We start from the raw sequence: 20,843 nt of genomic DNA on the forward strand, positions 1-20,843 counted from the left end.
GCTCACATAGCTGAAATTACTCTCCAAGTGCTAAGACAGACGATTCCCACATGTGGTGATGTCCCCTCGACAACATGATCATTGGACCTTACACCCAGCATTTTTTTTTTTTTTTTTTTTTTCTATACAGGTATCTTAAATCTGAAGAGTTCAAACATCAGCTGAAGACTTTGCCAGCCCTAAGAAATGTTACACGAAAAAATTGGTCTTATTCCTTAAGCAACACTCATTACAGTGATGTAGAATTTCTGAAGTCACATACAACAATGCAATGATTGTGGAAGATATCACATGATTAACACACTGCTTAAAAACTGATCAATTCTCACTGTATAGACATCACTCATGTTAATACAATTTCTTTATTTCTATTCATGTTTTTTATTTGAATTTTAAATTAGAGAAGATGTTTTCACATAACTGTCCTTTGGTTTCCCACATCATGTCAAAAATAATATTAGCAGCACAAGTTGTAATGTGCCATTATGTATCTTCACCTGACCGGGTGATGCATCATAAGTACCATACACGTAAAAGCTGTGACAAAGCAAATTGGTAACTTTTCCCACCTTTGTTTATTTTTCAGATCTTGTGCATTTTGTAAGTATTGTACATTTTGGAAGTATTGTACATGTAGGAAGTGTTTCAATACATCAAAACATCAGCAAAACTGTTTCCCACTTAGATTCATTATCCAATGTAATGTTTCTGATGTGCTGATTCTAATGGTGCATTTAGTTTTACTGAGAAATGAGTTAATCAGAAATTACACCTAACTGCAGATTCTAGCACAATACATAATAAAATGAACTGTACTGTGATTTCTGATCATAGTGATACCACTACTTATTAAGACTGTTCATTCAACATACAAATAATGTACTCCAAATTCTCTGAAACTAATTAATTTACAAATTCAATTTACATATTCAATTTAAAAAGTAGCTGCATTTTCCACTGCAGATTTCGTCTCAGTGCTTGTTAGATTCTGACCGTCACCATTATAATTTTCTCGACCTGATTTTTATGCACCCTGTGATGTACTTCATTATCTGATTGAGCCATTAATTAGGATTTCTGAATAACTTGCAATAATTTTTATGTGATGCTTGTACCCTTAAGTAAGATATTCCCAATGCAGATGCATGAAGTGATTCCACAAATTTTCTAAATTCTTAAATTACCACAATTTGTAAATCAAATTTTTATCAATACTTATAATCCATTTTGAGTAACAAAATTTAACCTGGCCATTTTTGGAGGAAATAATTGTGGAGTTTCTGAAATAACAATCTGTTCAAATGCTAGTCTTTTAAACAGTCGGATGTCACTCGAGATCAGCAGTCAATGCCTCCTGATTGAGGTTGCAAACAGGAAACATTTACATCTACTCCAGGAATTTACTCATGCAATAGCTATGCACTTGTTGTTCACAGAAACATGTACTGGCAACTGCAAAAACTCAGTAATATCAATGTGCAAAAACTTTCAAGTGATTTTTGTAACTCAAATTAATGGATATTTTGTCTGAATTGTATTTTGGTTATTAGTAGGCTTGAACTGTCATTGTCATTTGTACAAGCTCTTGTTGAGTGTGGTGAGGAACTGAGCTAAGTAAATTATTGTAATGTACTTTTACCTGAAGAATTACTATATGTCGATACTGTATGTGAACTGTAACGTTTGAGGTAAATATGAATCATGTTCTGTGCTAAACTTAAATATTTGGTTAGTGATATTTTAGGACTACTACTGCTTATCAGACAGTGTTTCATTAACTTATGCTGCAGTGACCTCACAATTTATCTGAGTAATTCTCCCATTGGACTCTTGGTTGTTTGCGAGTGCTGACCTGATTGTAAGTGTTAACAATTTCATGAAGTTGAAAAACTGCTGATCGTCCCACCAATATGGCCTTTGAGGATTATAAAATTTGTGAAAAAGTGAAGCTAAAATTGCGGTGGTGGTTTTTTTCCCGCAAACACTGTCAAATACTGAATAAGATTTTGAGCTTCAAGACAACAGACTGACATGCAACCAGACAGAGACTACAGAAAATCTGGTCTGTGCTTACAGACCCAAACCCCATACAGCAAATGGATTGTCGTAAGTGCAACTGTTGGTTGAACTGAAGTTTCAACTCATCTCCCCATCTCAGTGCTCATTCTTTTGAAATGAAGACCAGAATACCAACATACAGCAGAAATTATTCTGACTAATATATCACTATTTTCTGGTCTATTCAGTAGGATTAACATGAAAAGTTCAGTTGTTCATTATAACAGTAATTGAATGCTTTGACTTTCTCCCTGAAATCCTCCTCATGGTCTCCAATAAAGCTGCAGAGTTTGTGGAGCATTTATGATATTCAGATATGGCTCCCACAGTCTGTTCCCTCTTCCGTAATAAGATGGCTGTGGACATTATTCCAGCCAGTAAGTGCAATTCCAGCCATCAATAATGACTATGTAATGTCCTCAACAGCTTACACAAAAAAATTAAACAACAGATTCATAAAAATAAAAAATTATGCATGAAACGGTAGCTTGTGTTGGTAATTCCAAAGTAGCAGTACTCATTAAGTCTTGCTTCTGTGATCCATGGGTTAGCATTAGTGTGACTGGCATGGGAATTCCTAGATGTTTCTTGAAGAGCAACACACAAATTTCCTCATTACTAAGGTCTGACAGGAAGCTCAGAGGGCTGAATGAGGAGTTGTCTGGATGCATAGACATAGACAGTGACAGTGACACTGACACAGGACTGTACAAAGAACAGTCACATCAAAATACATGCACCACACTTAGAAGACACAAAGTTTTATTTATTTAGTACATATGATAAACGTAATTCCTTCTTTTTACAATTTGGTTGGCCCTACTGCCTAATGAAGACATATAAAAACATTTTTGATTTTACATGGGATGGTAGTAAGTGTTTATAAAATTCAGTGTATTATCAGTGGTTCAGTGGCTACATTAGCACTTCAATCTCATGATGTGTGTGTTCCCAACTATACTGAAACCTTTGACATCAACGACTTCTTAACAGCCTCTGTTCTCTGAAGTCTTCTCACCAATTCCAGTTGTTTACTGAATTGTGCAAGTGAGAACCCTCACTGCAACATACTCTTTGTCCCCGTAACACCCCTGACCTCAGCCTCTACTGGTCACCATCTTCCACCTGTTGCTACGCCCTTCCCTACTCCCGCTCCAGCCTCATACATGCCTTCTAAACCCTCAGCAAACATACATAGTCATTTCCCATCTCTGCTTCTCTTCTCCACCTCCACCCTTCCCCAGCACAGCCTCTAATACTGCACCTCACAGACCACCATCCTGTCCCCACCATATCTCTGTTCACATCATCACAGGCAGCACTAGAGTATTTTCCTCATCCCTATCCTTCTAGTGTGTGTGTGTGTGTGTGTGTGTGTGTGTGTGTGTGTGTGTGTGTGTGTGTGTGTGTGTGTGTGTGTGAGAGAGAGAGAGAGAGAGAGAGAGAGAGAGAGAGTTAGCTGAGGAAGAACACTGTTCAAAACCTTAGTGATAATTTAAATCTTGTTTGTGGGCCTATCGACTGCTCAATGCTGCAACTGTACCTTGTGTGGTTACCTTTATTTCTCCCATTCCACTCAACATTTTATTAACTTTCACTACCATGAACAGACTGAAGCTACTATTGTTTGCAAAATGTTTCTGAACTGTACACACTGAAACGTCTGCACAGAAGATAGCTGCACACAAATGTATCATCAGTTGCAGACTTTACAGGGCAGTTTGCCTCTGATTAAAAAATACTTTTCTGTTTTCTCTCTTTTCCATATAATGACCTACTTCAAAGAGGACATTGTAGTATTTACGATGCAATACAAAATTGTGACACACTGAAATGATATGCTGACTGGAAACAATGACCTACATAAGCATGCCCACCAGTCAAATTCATAGCTCCTAAATGCTACACAGGTTCTGTTTTTCTCATTATAAAAGGCTAGCACTAATCAGACACAACAACATGATGGAGAAAGATAACTTAGAATGGTGGCTATGGGAGACAGAGAGAGCTGAGAATTATTAAATTTCAGGTGTGCAGCCTCCTAAACCCTCTTCCTTCTCATAATATTTCAGTACATTCCTGTTGGTCACCTTGAGAGTGGGCCAACATGTAGAAGATGGCCAAAAGAGAATACAGTCAAAATATTAGAAAAAAAAAAATAGGGTTCATGTTGGTTCGCACCTGTATTTTAATGATTCAATTACTGTGCCATGAAAACATGAAGATACACACAAAGAGAGCTGTGTTTAAGATGAGATAAGCATACACTGTAGTATCAATTGGACAAAAGAACTCAGACAAACCTGATGGATAGAATTTCATTTTTGACACATGTTGTCTTTTTCGCAGAGTTTTTACTTCACAAATAATCAGAAACATCATATTTAAATAATTGTTATGAAGTAGGTTTGCATATACTTTTACCATGAAAGTTGAAGGCTGGACTACAAATCTTCCTGATAAATATCAATGATACATTAAAAGTAACAGAAAGTTAGAAGTTCAGCTGAAAGTATAGCCATTTCCATAAGTTAGCATAAATTGCAAGCACTTGTGAAAATATAAAAGAAAACAGTTATAAAAACAAGCCTCTGCATATTTCACAAACCAGGTATGACCCTAAGTTTTATGTTATTATTACCAAAAATGACCTCAAACAATAATGTATATGATACTAACATAAGCTCATCAGTGATTTTCCCCTTGAAAATGTAAACAAGAGCTCTGTTAATAAGCATAAGACAAACTGCCAGCTGACATATTCTAATGAACACATTGATACTTGTTAAGACAACTGAGAAATCCATTCTTGAAAATAAGTCAAAAAAGTGATGAGATTAAAAAAACTTTTCACTAGAATTAAAAGAATGGGATGAGAATCATGCAGATTAAAATACCCAATGTGCAATGTTTTGATGACTCAATTGACTGACAATCATAAATTGTGGACTGCTGTTAACTTATGTTGTCCACTCAATATTTTCAATGAAAGATGTATCTGCAGTAATCTTTTGGGAATATAAATTCAAATAAAGAAGGGCTGATCATTAATATGCCTCAATGAGACAGAGAAGAGTAAAATCTGAATGTTATAAAATGAATGGGTGCACAACACACGGAGATATTCTTACACATGGTTAGTGATACCATTACCTTCAGGCTGCTTTGCACCTGGACAGATGGATCGCATGAAATCATCTGGGGTCATGTAGATCTCCACAACATCACCTTTTATGACTTTAACTGTTGCAAAGTATCGGAAAATTTTGTCTGGCGTTGAGAAGTTACGTATCCTGTTCTCATATTCAATTATCTGTGAACATTTGATAGTGTAATGTACCAACATTTTGCGCCCAATTTTTTTCTGTATAGTGAAACCTAATCCATATTATGACAATAACTTTGGGGTATTCCAAACACGAACAAACTATCATCAGCAAGGAAAAACACTCTACACATCAAGCAATGTGAAACTTCATAAGTCACTGTTTAAGTAGATAAACTACTTGGTATCAGTAAATACATTGGACCTAATGTACAGAGACACAGTGCTGTATCAGAAGGAACACTAAAAAGTTACAAACAGTGATTACAGACTACAGTGATTACAGCTACTGCATGCACAAATGCTCCAAATAATGACATGTGAGCACTGAATGACAACACAATATTCAGTATTGCTCCAACACAGAGCTACAAACAAAATGATCTACAGCAAAAATTACACAGACAAGTTTTACAACAGTGTAATTAATACACATTAATAAGCACCCATGATCAAAGATCTACAGCACTACACAGATAATTTTTACAACAGTAAAAGTAATACATATTAAAAAGCAGCATATGATTTCTTTTTAAGTACAGCTTGACAGATTTATAACACACAGAATCATAGTATGAAACAATGGAAAGTCCAGGATGGAATAACTACAACATTGTGAAAAGGATAGGTTGGTACTAACCATACTTTGGAGACAGTGAGTTGCAGACAGGCACAATGAAAACACTGCTATACATTTATCTTTCAGCCAAAAGGCCTTCTTCTGAAGTAGAAAATGCACACACATTCACACAACACAAAAACACAAACTTTAACATGACCATTGTCTACGACCACGACAGCCAGAGATAGTGGTCATTGTGTGTGTGTGTGTGTGTGTGTGTGTGTGTGTGAGAGAGAGAGAGAGAGAGAGAGAGAGAGAGAGTTGAGTGAATGTGCATGGGAGAAGGCCTTCTGACTGGAAGCTAAATGTAAAACTGTCTTTTCGTTGTGCCAGTCTGTAACTCAATTCTCCTCTATATGGTGAGTAGCAGTCTCTCCTTCGCACAATACTGTTGATTCCTAGTATAAAATTAATTGAGAAGAAAATTTACTTGAGAAAATTATGAGACAGGGTGGGCTTCAGGGAAAAATTCTTGCTACAGTGGACAGGCACACACAGAAGTACATACTCTTACCCTAACTTTCAGAACTTGGTTACTTTCTCACGAACGAAAGAGGAATAGGTTGGGTACAATTAGAAGGAAAGGGCACGCCACTTACATGTCGAGATGGGAGGGTCCTACCTGTTGTGAGGATGAGGAAAGACCATAGCCCAAGTGATCTGCCCTTTGTTTCTAACCTTACACAAGCAATTCCTTCCTCCCTGAGAAAGGAACTAAGTTCTGAAAGCTAGTATAGTTTCTTGTACATTTATATGTATCTATTATCAGTACTAAAAATTTCACCTTCTGGAAATAAAGACTAGCCAATCATAATGTCAAATGAGTAAATCAAGGCACTTAAGATAAAATTGTCTTAATATATTATGAAGTTCAATACACGGAGGACAAGGACAAGCACTTATGAATAAAACTATGGCAAAAGGATCAGTTTGGCAACATTTCTTTGTATGTATTGAGTTTCACTGCAGTTACTGCTGTTTCCCTCTTCTACATCTATATATATACTCTGCAAGACACTGTATGGTCCATGGCTAAGGGTGCCTCGAACCACTAATAGTCATTTACTTCTCCCACTCACAAATGAAGTGAGGGAAAAATTACAATCTGTATCCCCCTCTAAATTTCTCTTAACTTGTATTCGCTGTCTTTAAAAGGAAATGTTTGTTCGTGGCAGTAGAAGCATCCTGCAGTCAGCTGCAAATGCTGGTTCTCTTAATTTTTTCAAAAATGTTTGGTGAAAAGAACATCACCTTCCCTCCAGGGATTCCCACTTGAGATCACAAAGCATCTCTATTCTGTAACACTTGTGTGTTGACCAAACCTACCAGTAATAAACCTATCAGCCTGCCTCTAAATTGCTTCAGTGTATTTCTTTAATGTGACCTGGTGAGGATTTCAAAAACTTGAACAGTACTCAGGAACTGACCATAGTGGTATTCTACATGTGGTCTCCTTTGGGTGATTTCATCTTAAATCATACAGTTCATGTCAATGCGAGGTCATGAATCTGTCTGGGGAAAATATATATTACACCTCCACACCATAAGTGTTAAGAAATAAAGTATTTCCATTTTATCTTGATTTCGGTAAAGGGTACAGCCCTTTGAAAAATGATTATTTTGTAAATAACTGTTACAACAGTAGAGGGAAAAAAAACATAAGTAATAAACCAGAAGTGCTGGAGAACTGGAAGATGTTTTGTGTTAAAGCTCGTCTTAGTGTGTTGAAATTCCACTGACACCCACACACTTATGGGCTTCATTTAACTTACAAATTTAAGATGAAAATATGAAATTTAATTTAACTTTTCCTAATATATATATATATATATATATATATATATATATATATATATATATATATATATATATATATTTTCTAATTTGGAAAGTCACAGAACACTATCTTTTGTGTCATATTACCAGATGGTACTGATGTAATTACAAACAGTATCTTCTCTGTTCCAGCTATCTGTATGATGTAAATATTTATTGCTAAAAATGTAAAAAAATTGCATTTTTACAAGTTTTTATGAATTATTTACTCAGAAACCCAAACCTGTAAACTTTTAAGAGTTACACAAAATATTGTTTGGTTGATATGTTAGCAGTCAGTGTGAACACAGGGTGCAATATATTTCTGCGTAAAGTGTTAAAAAAGTTTTCAACATTCTATATATTTCGCATCACTGAATTTCTAGTGTAAAATATGCTTGTTGGCAACACTGTTTCCAGTGTTCTTCTGTTTAAAACAAATGAGTGAGAACTTGCACACAAACCATTCTGCATCAAGTTTTGGGTCTGGTTTGAACTTTTTGTTAGATGCAATGTCAGTGAGGAAATACAGTAGTGAAAGAGTGAGGTGGTTGGACTATGAAAAAGAGACTCAAGAAGGTGGTGTTTAAAAAAAATGAAAAACATTTCACAGTTGTTGGAAATCTGTCAGAGTTATTGCTAAAATATCTTGGTCCGAAAAAGCAATGGTATCAGCATCACATCCATTGTTCAGCAATTGCTACACCCGCTACAAGAAGAAATTTAGTGAGAACCGACCTGAACGATCAGCATCACCTGACAGTGAAACTGAAGAAGACAGAGCAGATGTTCACATTCCTGAGTGTGAAGTTGTCGATGCACTGAATGTTAGCATTTCTGCTGTAGCCTCTACTATATGCCCCCTTAAATGTCCAGGAAAGGTAACAAGCACAAAAAGAAAACAATAAATAAAAAGAAAAGTGGAAGAAATTGAAACAGGTTTTACACAAGCAACATCTTCAAAATTTTGTGAAGCGTATAATGTAGTTGCACTTGGTGCAGAACCTGAAGAAAGTGATATGTGCACAAAATGTGATAAGTGGTATCAAAACTTAACCTATACTGAGAAAGTACAGACACTGATACCAGGTAGCTACTTTACGCACTAGATACTGAAATACATACCCACCTCACATTTGATTTCAAAAGCTCAAAAAATAAAGAATGAGAAAGGTATTTGGGCATGCCCAGATTCTTACTGTGGGCATCCATTGCTGGATGATGTTCTTACTGTTGCTCTGGAATATTACCTAAGTGATGACAAAGATTACAGCGAGCGAAGCCCTAATCAAGCTGATGTTATCTCTAATAGTGAAAACGATAAAAAAGATTAAAAGGTAAACAGATATATGACAAGTTCAATAAGAGAAGTATATCTCCTAATGATAAAGTAGAACTGAAATTTAAAAATTAGTCACACAAAATTCTACTCCTTATGACCAAAACGGGTAAAATGCCAGCCAGTGAAGGACGTAGGCACATGTATTTACTGCACTAATTTCAAACTTGTTTCTTTCACCATAAGAAGTATCACAGGAAAGAAGTACACAAAGATGGACCTGATGCTTTTGGGTATGTGTCATGAGCTGCAAGATAAATGTTGGTGTGTAATGTGTCCTAGTGCTGAAGTGATGACTGTTGAAGCATTCCACCTTCAGGATACTGACAATGATGTAACCTATGCATTGTGGGAGGGAGGAGAGTTGGTGAAGAAGACAGTAGAGCCACAGAAGTTTGTTAAAGAGGTTAGGCATTGGGCCATGGAAGGAAAAACTCAACATCATATCTGAAGGATTCAGAGAGAGCCCATAGCAGAAGTAAAATCATCCACATCTCAGAATACTGACACATTGGACCTTCATTTCGACTTTGCTGTGAACTGGTTTGTTGCTTTGCAGAACAAAATTCAAATTTAGCACTGGCAGACATCGCAGGTACCAATATTCACATGTCGCTCACTTCCTCGGAACATCACACTGTTTTGCTTTTGTCAGGAATGATCTCATTCATGACAATGCACATGCACGCTACACTGTCAACATGATAGTTGATGACATAGCATCTAGAGGCCATGCATTTCCTAAACATGTGTATATGACTGATGGCACAGCATCTCATTTTAAAAACCGCTTTCAGCTTTATGAGCTTTGTCAGCACTGTTGTACACGAATTAAGACAAAAAAAGGGTTATTTTCAGCAACAGGTCATGGAAAAAATGTATGTGATGGGGTATGAGGTCTCTGTAAACATCTTGCAACAAGATTTAATCTCCAGCATGAAGTTCTTGATGTTATAGCGATACTACTGGATTTACACACACCATATCAACATTAGTAACAAACATGAAACTCTTAATTCTAAATAAAAGTACGTTATGGGGATTTTGTTTAATAAAAGACAGAAGGGTAGTCTGCTACAAAGCTAATGTTCAGAATTCAATCAAGTCACTACTGGATTGCATCCCGGAGTGGCATATACATTGCAAGAATGGTTCTCCATGAAATGCAGTCTGTTACTGTGTGTGAAATGCAGAGACATTAGAAAACTCTGTAGTGAGCCACTTCATTTCTTATGTGTATGACAATCGGTGGTGGGTGGGACAGATAACTGTGTCATGAGCTGCAAGATATAACTGTCTCCTTTATGACACCTCACGGCCCTGCGAATGCTTTCAAATGACCATCACCAAAATGTCAGTGTGCAGTTCCCATTTTCCATGTACTCCTCTTGTTGAATCATCCTTGTCTGAGTGCAAATTCAGCTTGGCTATACAAGTTTGGTGGGCAGCAGATGAAAAAAAAACAACTCTTTTCAACAGTGCAGTGTTAATTGTTACATTGTAAGCAATTTTAATGCATGGGAAGTCATGAAGAAGTAAAATCATGACAGAAGACAATAATAATTTGTAAATAATATCATAAAAAGAGAAATGGATATAAATATTATATACGTCACATATGATATAAAATGCTTTCGAACAAAATTATGAATTGTTTTTGCACTCACTTATAATGTTGTAAAGTAATTTTTTATTCAGAAATATCTGTTTTGCATGACATTTACTTAAAATCAGTGATCAATTTAAATAGATTTTTTGACCTTGAGAGCAGAGTTAAGTCTACCTAAAAAATTTCTTACATTTTGTGATTGTGTATTCCCGAAGTACAATGACCGACAAACATAACATGAAACTTTTAGAACATATAGGATGGGGATTTTGGAGAAAATTTCTAAATACACAAAAAATTTCAGAGTCTTTCATCTTTCTGTACAAATAGTTTGACAGTTTGAGAATTTCATGCATTAATGTCATAACTGACATATAGCAGCCCCTCCACTTCATCATTTCTCAAGACAGTTAACATCCTGTGACTATTCATACTTTCAAAACATAATTTAAAATAAATAAATAAAAAAGAGGTGGAGCAGGGAGGGGGCAAGCAAGCTCTGCAGTGTGTATGTGTTAATCATGTCTCATAGTATTGGGAACAAAGTATTTATTGAAAATAAATTCAGTTCTCTATAACTTTTGGTTTCTTTATTACAGTTTTTCAATTTTCCCTTTCATTACAACATTTTCACAAATACTATCATTTAGAGAAGTCTGTAGCGTTTTAACAAATCATCAGAAAATCAAAATATTGTAGTTTTGTAGATGTATCATGTGGATCTTCCACTACATATATTTTTTTCAGCAAACTTCGAAATAATGATGCGACACACTCGTTTTTGACCTGTATGATTTGAGATGAAATCGCCCCTTAGCAAATGAGCTACACTTTCCTTTACAAAAAAAAAAAAAAAAGTCAAATTCAACCATTTGCCTTCCCTACTATGACCTTGTGTGCTAATTCCATTTCATATTGCTTTGCAACATTTCACTTGGATATTTAATCGAAGTGATTGTGCCAAGCTGCTCAACATTAACACTTTATTAAAAAATTACAGTATGTTTTTTCCTATGCATCTTCATTAACATACATACATTTTTCTACATCTAGAGCTAGCTGCCATTCATCACACCAAATAGAAATTCTGTATTCTGCTACAGTCACTCAATAATGATACTTTCCCGTATGCCACAGTGTCAGCTGCAAACAGTCACAGATTACTGCTCACCCTATCCATCAGGTCATTTATTTATATAGCAAACAAGAACAGAACTATTACAGTTTCCTGGGGCACTCATTATAATACCCTTGTCTCTGATGAATACTCGTCATCAAGAAGAACCAACTGTGCTCCATTACTTAAGAAGTCTTCAAGTCACTCATACATGTATCTGGGAATCTATTCCATATGCTTAGACCTTTGTTAACAATCTTCAGTAGAGCACTGTATCAAATGTTGTCTGCAAACCTAGTAATATGAACCTGACTGTAGCCTTCATTCATGATCTGCAAGATACCATGTGAGTAAAGGGCAAGCTGTGATTTGGATGAGTGATACTTTCTAAATCTTAAATGCTCACAGCACAGTCATTTTTACAGAGACACTTTTCTATTCAGTTTTAAAAAGTCATTCCCTTTTGTTTACCAAACAGATATTCTTCCTTCAAGTGTTTACTCCAAATATGGCACACCCAATTACATTATACTGTACAGAATGTACTTCCACATTTACAGCAATACTGATTATAAAAACTACTCTGTATCTGATCAGAAGGTACTGAATTTTCAAGTTTACATTTAAACGGAAGTTAATTGAAATAAGTATAGTAAATAAAAGTTTAAGTTGATACTGCAGTTATTCTACAATTTTAAGTGTTTGATGTTTGATTGTTTCCCCAAATTCAAAGTTCAACAATATAGGAAAAGACAAATTGCTACTTACCATAAAGACAAACATTACGTTTCAGACAAGCACAATTAAAGGACATTTACACATAAGCTTTCAGCCACAGCCTCCATCACAAAAAGAGAAACACACACCATTCACTCATACGAGCAATCACGCCTCATGCACACATGACCACCAACTCTGACAACTCATGCCAGAATTGTGTGAATGAATCATGTGTGTTTCTCTTTACCAATGAAGGCTATGGCCAAAAGCTTATGTGTAAGTGTCTTAATTGTGCCTGTCTGCAACTTAACATGTCATCTTTATGGTAAGAAGCAATTTTTCTTTCCCCCTACATTGTTGATATTCCTATCTGGAGTTTCCATTGTCCAATCAAATTTCACCACATTAAAATACACACACCAAAAAAAGGTTTACATGACCTTGGTTCCGAGAGTTCTGGAACCTGTACAGGAAAATTGGAATAGAGATTAACATAAACATCATTTCCACTCTTTTTATTGTTCATGAAAACCACACATTGCATGCTGTACCACCGTATAGCAAGACCTTCAGAGGTGGTGGTCCAGACTGCTGTACACACCAGTACCTCTAATATCCAGTAGCACATCCTTCTGCACTGATGCATGCCTATATTCGTCATGGCATACTATCCACATTTTCATCAAGGCAATGTTGGTCCAGATTGTCCCACTCCTCAATGGCAATTCAGTGTAGATCCCTCAGAGTGGTTGGTGGGTCACATTGTCCATAAACATCCCTTTTCAATCTATCCCAGCCATGTTCAATAGGGTTCATGTCTGGAGAACGTGCAGGCCACTCTAGTCGAGCAATGTCGTTATCCTGAAGGAAGTCATTCACAAGATGTGCACGATGGGGGCGCGAATTGTCATCCATGAAGATGAATGCCTCACCAATATGCTGCTGATATGGTTGCACTATCGGTCGGAGGATGGTATCCACATATTGTACAGCCATTACGGCGCCTTCCATGACCACAGGCATATGTTGGCCCCACATAATGCCACCCCAAAACAGCAGGAAATCTCCACCTTTCTGCACTCGCTGGACAGTGTGGCCAAGGCATTCCGCCTGACCAGGTTGCTTCCGAACACGTCTCCGACCATTGTCTGGTTGAAGGAATATGTGACATTCATCAGTGAAGAGAATGTGATGCCAATCCTTAGTGGTTCATTCGGCATGTTGTTGGGCCCATCAGTATTGCACTGCATGGTGTTGTGGTTGCAAAGATGGACCTCGCTATGGATGTCAGGAGTGAAGTTGTGAATCATGCAGCCTATTGCGCACAGTTTTAGTCATAACACGACATCCTGTGGCTGCATGAAAAGCATTATTCAACAAGGTGGTGTTGCTGTCAAGGTTCCTCCGAGCCATAATCCATAGGTAGCAGTAATCCACTGCAGTAATAGCCCTTGGGCGGCCTGAGTGAGGCATGTCATCGACCGTTCCTGTCTCTCTGTATCTCCTCCATGCCCGAACAAAATTGCTTTGGTTCACTCCGAGACGCCTGGACAGTTCCCTTGTTGAGAGCCCTTCCTGGCATAAAGTAACAATATGGATGCAATAGAACCACGGTACTGACAGTCTAGGCATGGTTGAACTACAGACAACATGAGCCGTGTACCTCCTTCTTGGTGGAATGACTGGAACTGATCGGATGACGGGCCCCCTCGGTCTAATAGGTGCTGCTCATGCATGGCTGTTTACTTCTTTGGGCGGGTTTAATGACATCTCTGAACAGTCAAAGGGACTGTGTCTGTGATACAGTATCCACAGTCAATGTCTATCTGGGAACCGGGGTGATGCAAAACTTTTTTTGATGTGTGTATGTTCTCCCCTTTAAGTTTCTTTCGAAGTCACAGACTTAAACAGTTATTGGATTCATTTTCTGGCTATTTATAATATAGACAGTAGTATGAATCTGCACCACATTTGTGTTTATATTGCTTGTAGACACTCCATTGTGTATACATTATGCCACAGTTTTTATTTCATCTTTGAGGAACTCCACATTCTGAACAAGTGAAATGGGAACAACAATATAAATTAATTTACTTCAGAGATGCACTACACTGCAACCATAAATGAACATTCATACAACTCTTATCTTTCTTTTGACTTCTCTGAAATATTTTAATTACTTAATTTCTTTTTTATAAGTAGATGAAAAGATGTGTAATAAATACTTCCAGGAAATAATTTAAGACTACTGTTGCACCTGTCAGCTGTAAGACTACTTATAATAAAAAAAAGTAAATTACAAGCTTCATGCCATTAACACTGAAAACATTTTTACAAATATTAAATTAAAAAATAACTAGTTCTCACTGTTGGGGATCTTTCTCTCAAAAGTACACAGTACAGATCAAGAGGAAAATTACTAAAAGAAGCAGGAGTAGGATTTAGGCATCAGACATAGAGCATAAGGTTGGATCCGACCAGATGGGCAAAGGAAATGTTTCTAAGAAGTTTTCAAAGGAATCATCCTAGTATTCATTATCAGTGATTTAGAGAGCCCATGGAAAACTAAAACTGAATGGTCACAAAAGGATTTGACCTCCATTCAGCCTAAATGAGAGTCCACACGTCTGAGAAGAAGATTTAACTGATCATAATATGCCAGGAAATTCAGTAAAAAATGAATGTTTTTCTCAAGACGGTCTTCCACTAGCTGACATTTCAAATGAAACTGACAGCTCTGGAGTAGTTGTATGTATTTCCTTATAAATATTGAGCAATGAGGCATTAAGAATTGCTTGTCTACCCTGAATTAGTTACCATAAATGTGTATGAAAACTAATGCAACCATGAATATCACAAAGGAAGAAAAATATAATAACTACCAACAATGAATCATTGTTATGAAACAACATAATCATGGTTCACTATAATAAGGAAGCTGGTAAAACAGAGAGGGGTGAGAATGCAAGAACCTTTTAAAGGTGACTTAAGGCCCAACAAATCAGCCAAATTATAATGTATCTGGAAGGAATGACACCTTATCTGAACATGAATTTCAACTTGGTGCAACAAAATTTTTATTGAAAAACTGTCCAACCTCAATGATCCTGTGCCTGCAGCAATCTTAATTGATGAAATGTAAACTTCAAAACTCCTTCACCTGTCTACATTTTGAAGGCCATTCAAAATATAGACGGCTGAAGGTGATTTTACATTGCATATCTGAAGTCCCTCAACCATCTTGTACAAAGACTTAAGTGATGATGTCAGTGGGTCAACACAGTGACACAAAGGGATCATCTGTTGCAGAGCCATTCAGCAATGCGCACTGAACAGTGTGCTCACAAAATATCTGAGCCTGAACCAGCACTGTATTCTGTCACCAGATCTGCCACAGATTGCCACCTATCCTGCTTTCCAGTATAGTCAATAAAATCAGTTGTACACACACTTGTTTATTTTCAAACGATGAGTGTACAGAAAATTTTGCACATCTAATGCATATGGCAAAAGTCCCAAATTTAGTTGTGCCAACTTATGTACCCTCACAATATCCCTCAGTTAGAGAGCTGTTCTATAGCAAAATAGTGTCTTATACCTCACCCAGCAAAGTCTACAAGGGCTGGGAAGCAAAAAAAGAAGTTTATTGAGAATTACAGTGTTGTGGTATTGTGGCACATTTGATCCTTGTGGCAGGTGTATGAACTGTCCAACAGCACAGTAAATGCATGAAAAACTCCTTGGGGTAGAACAGTTAGGACAGGAGCAAGTGTAGAGCCTGATTCTCCTGAATAGCACCAAGGCAGCCACTGAGATTAACATACCTGTCCAAAGGACAGATCCCCATGAACAGTGTTACATACCCTCACTATACAATACACTGTGGAGAGGCTTAACATTTAATGCAAGACAATGTTGTGAAGTCTGATGATTAGGAACTTACTTACTACTAGTATTACTACCACTACACCACACCACCACCACCACCACCACCCCCCCCCCACCACCACCACCACCACCACCACCACCACCACCACCACCACCACCACCACCTTTCCTCTGCTTGACAGCCAAATACTTGAGATCATGTTTTTCCCATTACCAGAATTCAACTGGCTACTTCCAAGTCAAGCATGGACACAGAACTGTGCATCAATGACCTTAGCTATATAAGTCAATAGAGATCATGTTTTCTGATAACGCTCTAATAAATGGCAGGAATATAGTGGCCACATTCTTGCTCGTTCCTTAGTCTTAGCTCAGGCCCTACTTCTGACATGAAGAGTGTAACACCCATTCTTTACAAATACATCATTGAAATGTTCAGTTTTGTATTTAGATCTCTAGAACAAACAGAATGTGTGTCCAGTTTAAAGTCATTTCAGGAAACTCATTTGGCTGTAGATTATATAGAAGCATATGTATATTTTAGTTATCTAGTGGAAAACAAATTGCTCTAAGCATAACAAGCCTCTCTCTTCACTGAATCATACAGCAACGGTAGCTCTCTAGGTCTAGTTTAACAGCAGAAGTCTTTTAATTGGAATGTGTGTTGGTGAAACTGCTGCAAGATATCTTTCACGGATAATCATATCACATGGCTGTCAATGGAACAACAGCAAAAAATATGACAGTTATGGACATCAAATATCAGCATTTCATTCCCAAAACAGCAACATACACCGAAGAGAGAGAACCTGTAGTAATATCCATTTTTTCTCCTTTGCACAAAATTGACTGGTGGTCTAATTTTTAATTTGGGGCACCTGTGAGCTTCAACTTCTCATGAAGGATGCAATCAGATTTAACTATTTACCAGGTATTTCACCAATTTTATGCAGCACACTACATGTAGAGTCTTAATAGTTGGGGGGGGGGGGGGGGGGGGGGGGGAGGCATAACAACGAAAGGTGTACGCTCAACAGGATTTCAGGTCATCAGAGTAACTGATAATGGTGACTTTATTTGTTAGCAGAGAGCTTGCACTTAATGGACATGACAATGTGGCAAAATAGACAATAGTGCTATTCTGTTACTGATTTGTGCTGATACGAGGTCATGAATGCATTTTTCTTTCCCCCGTCTAGATCTGTCCTTTAAAGATAAGAAAGAGTAAATTTTATACATCATTATTTGTAAACTGAAATACTTAAAAAAAAATTCCAAAATTTGAAGAGAAAATGTTGTGAAATGAGGATCCCACTGAAATACTGTATACTTTAGTCTTTGCTGATGACCAGATGCTGACAGCTTAAGACAAAGACCATTCCAATTACACATTGAGGAATCTGCACAAAGAATGCTCACAATGAGATACAACAATAAATACAAAAGAGACAGAGTAGATGGTAGTGGTGAAAAAGACCAAGGATTCTGCAAAATTAAAAATTTCTGGACATTTAAATACCTGCATGTAGCTTATACAATAAATAGAAGAAGCACACAAGACTTCACAAATGAAACTGAGCAAGGAAAAAAAAGTAATTGGCCAACTTAACTCCTTGCTAAGGAGTGACAAAATTACAAAGAGAATGAAGATCTTACTGTACAGTCAATCATAGATAGTATTATTACATATAACACTGACATATGGGAGCTAACCAGAAAAGAGAAAAATAAATTGATGTTCCTTTAGCTGGATTTTTGATGAAGAAGTTGTCATCTCTCTAGAATGTAACATGACAGAAATGATATGACAAGGAATTACAAGAGAGCTCATTACCTTCAACAAATGGATGATAACTGATGGTCAAAAACAATCTATGAATTCACATCAACTGAGTGAAGAAAATTTGGAAAACCAACTACCAGATGGATGCAAGATGTTTAAAATGCATTGAATCCAAGGGGTCTTCAGGAAGAAGATTACATCTTTGCAGTTACAGCTGGAACAAAAGGATTCCCAATACTGTTCTTCCCAAACAGTTTTGCTCTGGAGATTATGAAGATGTCAGTTTTGTTTTTGGAAATGTATAAGTGGAATCAGCCTAAACAAATACTACTACTGAAGGTGTTTTATGTAATGGGCACCATCAACAGGATATATCATTTTGGTTCTCATTAAAACAAAATGTTGCTTGAAGTATAATTTTATGTGACCATTCAATACAGCCCTCAAATCTGTCTGGTGAAACAAACAATATACATATAGAGACTGCAAAGCATAAATAATCAATATTTCCACCTCAGTATGGCTGCTTGTGATGGAATTTTAAATATCTTACTCAGTTCCTTATGGATACACCAATTAAACTTCATGTTTTGATGTTACTTTGACTTAAATCTAAGGTTGAAAGTTGTATCAGAATTACTTCAGATTGCTTGATTGACTTAATAAATACAATTACACTTGGCACAGCATTTAGTTTAGCCAAATATAATTTTCTGTTGAAATTGCACAAAATGTCATGTGATTTTATACTTTACATCTTCAGAACTCAATACTAAGAAAAGATTTTTGGTAAATGCAGTACACATTAATGTGTATGGATTGGGGTGATATTTCATAATGTTTCTATGATGAGTAGTCAACTTCACACTTTTTTACCTTGAATCATTATTCTGTTAATGGAAGTCCCTTCTAAAGAACTCTATTGCAGCCAAATGAGCAGAGAATGAGGTGTAGAAATATTGGTGAAATATTCTCTATTTATCAGCCAAGTCATGGCATCATGCTGTCATAATATTTCGAGGTGATTTCTAGAAATCACCCCCATGCGAAGTGTCAGGTTCACATCCACCTGCTGCTGCTCAACCACAGACTGCTCTGTCAATGGCGCAAGGGGTGGATCAGTTGCATGCCTCCAGAAGAATTTTCATGGCTGGTAGTAAGGATGTCCCTAGCAAGGTGGACAGAGGGTCCAGGTATTGAGTCCTGGTGCTGCCAGTCTTTTCTGCCCACTGCCTACATCACTTTCCTGACATATTTTTTTAACGCCACATCCCATACAAAAGCTCAGTTGAAAACCACTGTCCTGGTTTACACATCATCATGTACTGTTATGTCTACTGCCTTTTTGCTGAGTCCTCTCCATTTGGCTCATTCCTCCCACCACTCTTCTTCCTCCACTTGCTGCCAGGTCACACATCTCCTTTCCACAGATATTCTCACTCCCATTTTCCACCGTATTCTTTGGCACCGTCTAGGTCTTTTTCCATCCATCTTTAATTCTCCCTCCCTGCCAGAAAATTTTTAAAAGTAGAAACTTGACTTAGGCCCTAAATGTTAGACTTCAAACATTTTCTGAGCCTAAATAAAGAGGATATATTTAATTGAACATATATTCATTTTTATTTTCATATTAAAACTAATCCAAATTATCATTTTCAATAACTAAAACTACTTCATGCTCAATGTCACTCACACACATTTACCACTGACTGCTGCCTCCTACATACATTCATTTCTGCCTCATAGAAAATGTCGTAATTCTATTTTCTGTTGTCACTTCCCTTCAGTATGGTGGCAGCTCAGGTAATTTGCTGACGACAAATTTTTACAAAGTCGGATATCACATCCTGTACTCATTATTGTTGCTGCTACAAAAAATGGGAGACTTAGTTTTTTTTATCTATGTCACTGTCAGTGGTGCAAACCAATGCAGCAATTTCTTGTAGGGATTCATGCTTCTGTTTAGTATTTTGGTAACTATGACTCCGAACATTCCAGAGGCACTCTCATGCCTCAGAGAGTGATGAATTCATAAATTTTGCTTCTTGTCCGCTCACATTTCGCAAAGAGACACGCATAAAGACAACATTCATAACATGCACAAACAAACACTAGTGCTGGCATTTAGTAGTAGCAGATCAGGAACAATGTTCCTTTGATCTATATAATCACAGTCGTGGAACACTGGTTTTGCATTGTCAAGATTTTGACAACATGCTGCAAAGATTGGTAGTCCAGTACTAGCTGCAAACAATGTTGCAGAACATGTTTTGAACTCATTATAAACATGTATTTAGAAAGCCATGGTGATGAAATCACCCATAGACAGGTAAACTGCATATTCAAGAAGGAAATCATTACAAATCTGTAAAACATTTTACTACCATACCATCAGCAAAATGTAAACAGTGCCTTTTTCAATTTTTTTTAACTTCAATTGTAAAATACCTATCTCTGTAATTTTATTAGCTTTCTGTGTATCCATAATTAAAGTGATAAATCCATAAGAGTTACTGACAATCTGTAAGAGATGGCAGCCATGTGGATGTGAAATACACAAAAATACA

General features: G+C 36.9%; 1 protein-coding gene across 6 annotated transcripts in view; it reads right to left on the reverse strand.

The window, feature by feature from the left end:
• Positions 1-20,843, reverse strand: part of LOC126418931 (calcium uptake protein 1 homolog, mitochondrial) — a 538,349-nt gene that overhangs the window by 160,519 nt on the left and 356,987 nt on the right. For 2 of the 6 annotated variants that reach the window (XM_050085965.1, XM_050085963.1), the window contains exon 4: positions 5,212-5,371. The exons of the other annotated variants lie outside the window; for them this stretch is intronic. In XM_050085965.1, the coding sequence (XP_049941922.1) occupies positions 5,212-5,371 (160 nt within the window). The remainder of the gene's footprint in view (positions 1-5,211; positions 5,372-20,843) is intronic. 6 annotated transcript variants of the gene reach the window in all.

The sequence above is a fragment of the Schistocerca serialis genome, chromosome 9 (genome assembly GCF_023864345.2).
Source record: "Schistocerca serialis cubense isolate TAMUIC-IGC-003099 chromosome 9, iqSchSeri2.2, whole genome shotgun sequence".
Taxonomy (NCBI): Eukaryota; Metazoa; Arthropoda; class Insecta; order Orthoptera; family Acrididae; genus Schistocerca; species Schistocerca serialis.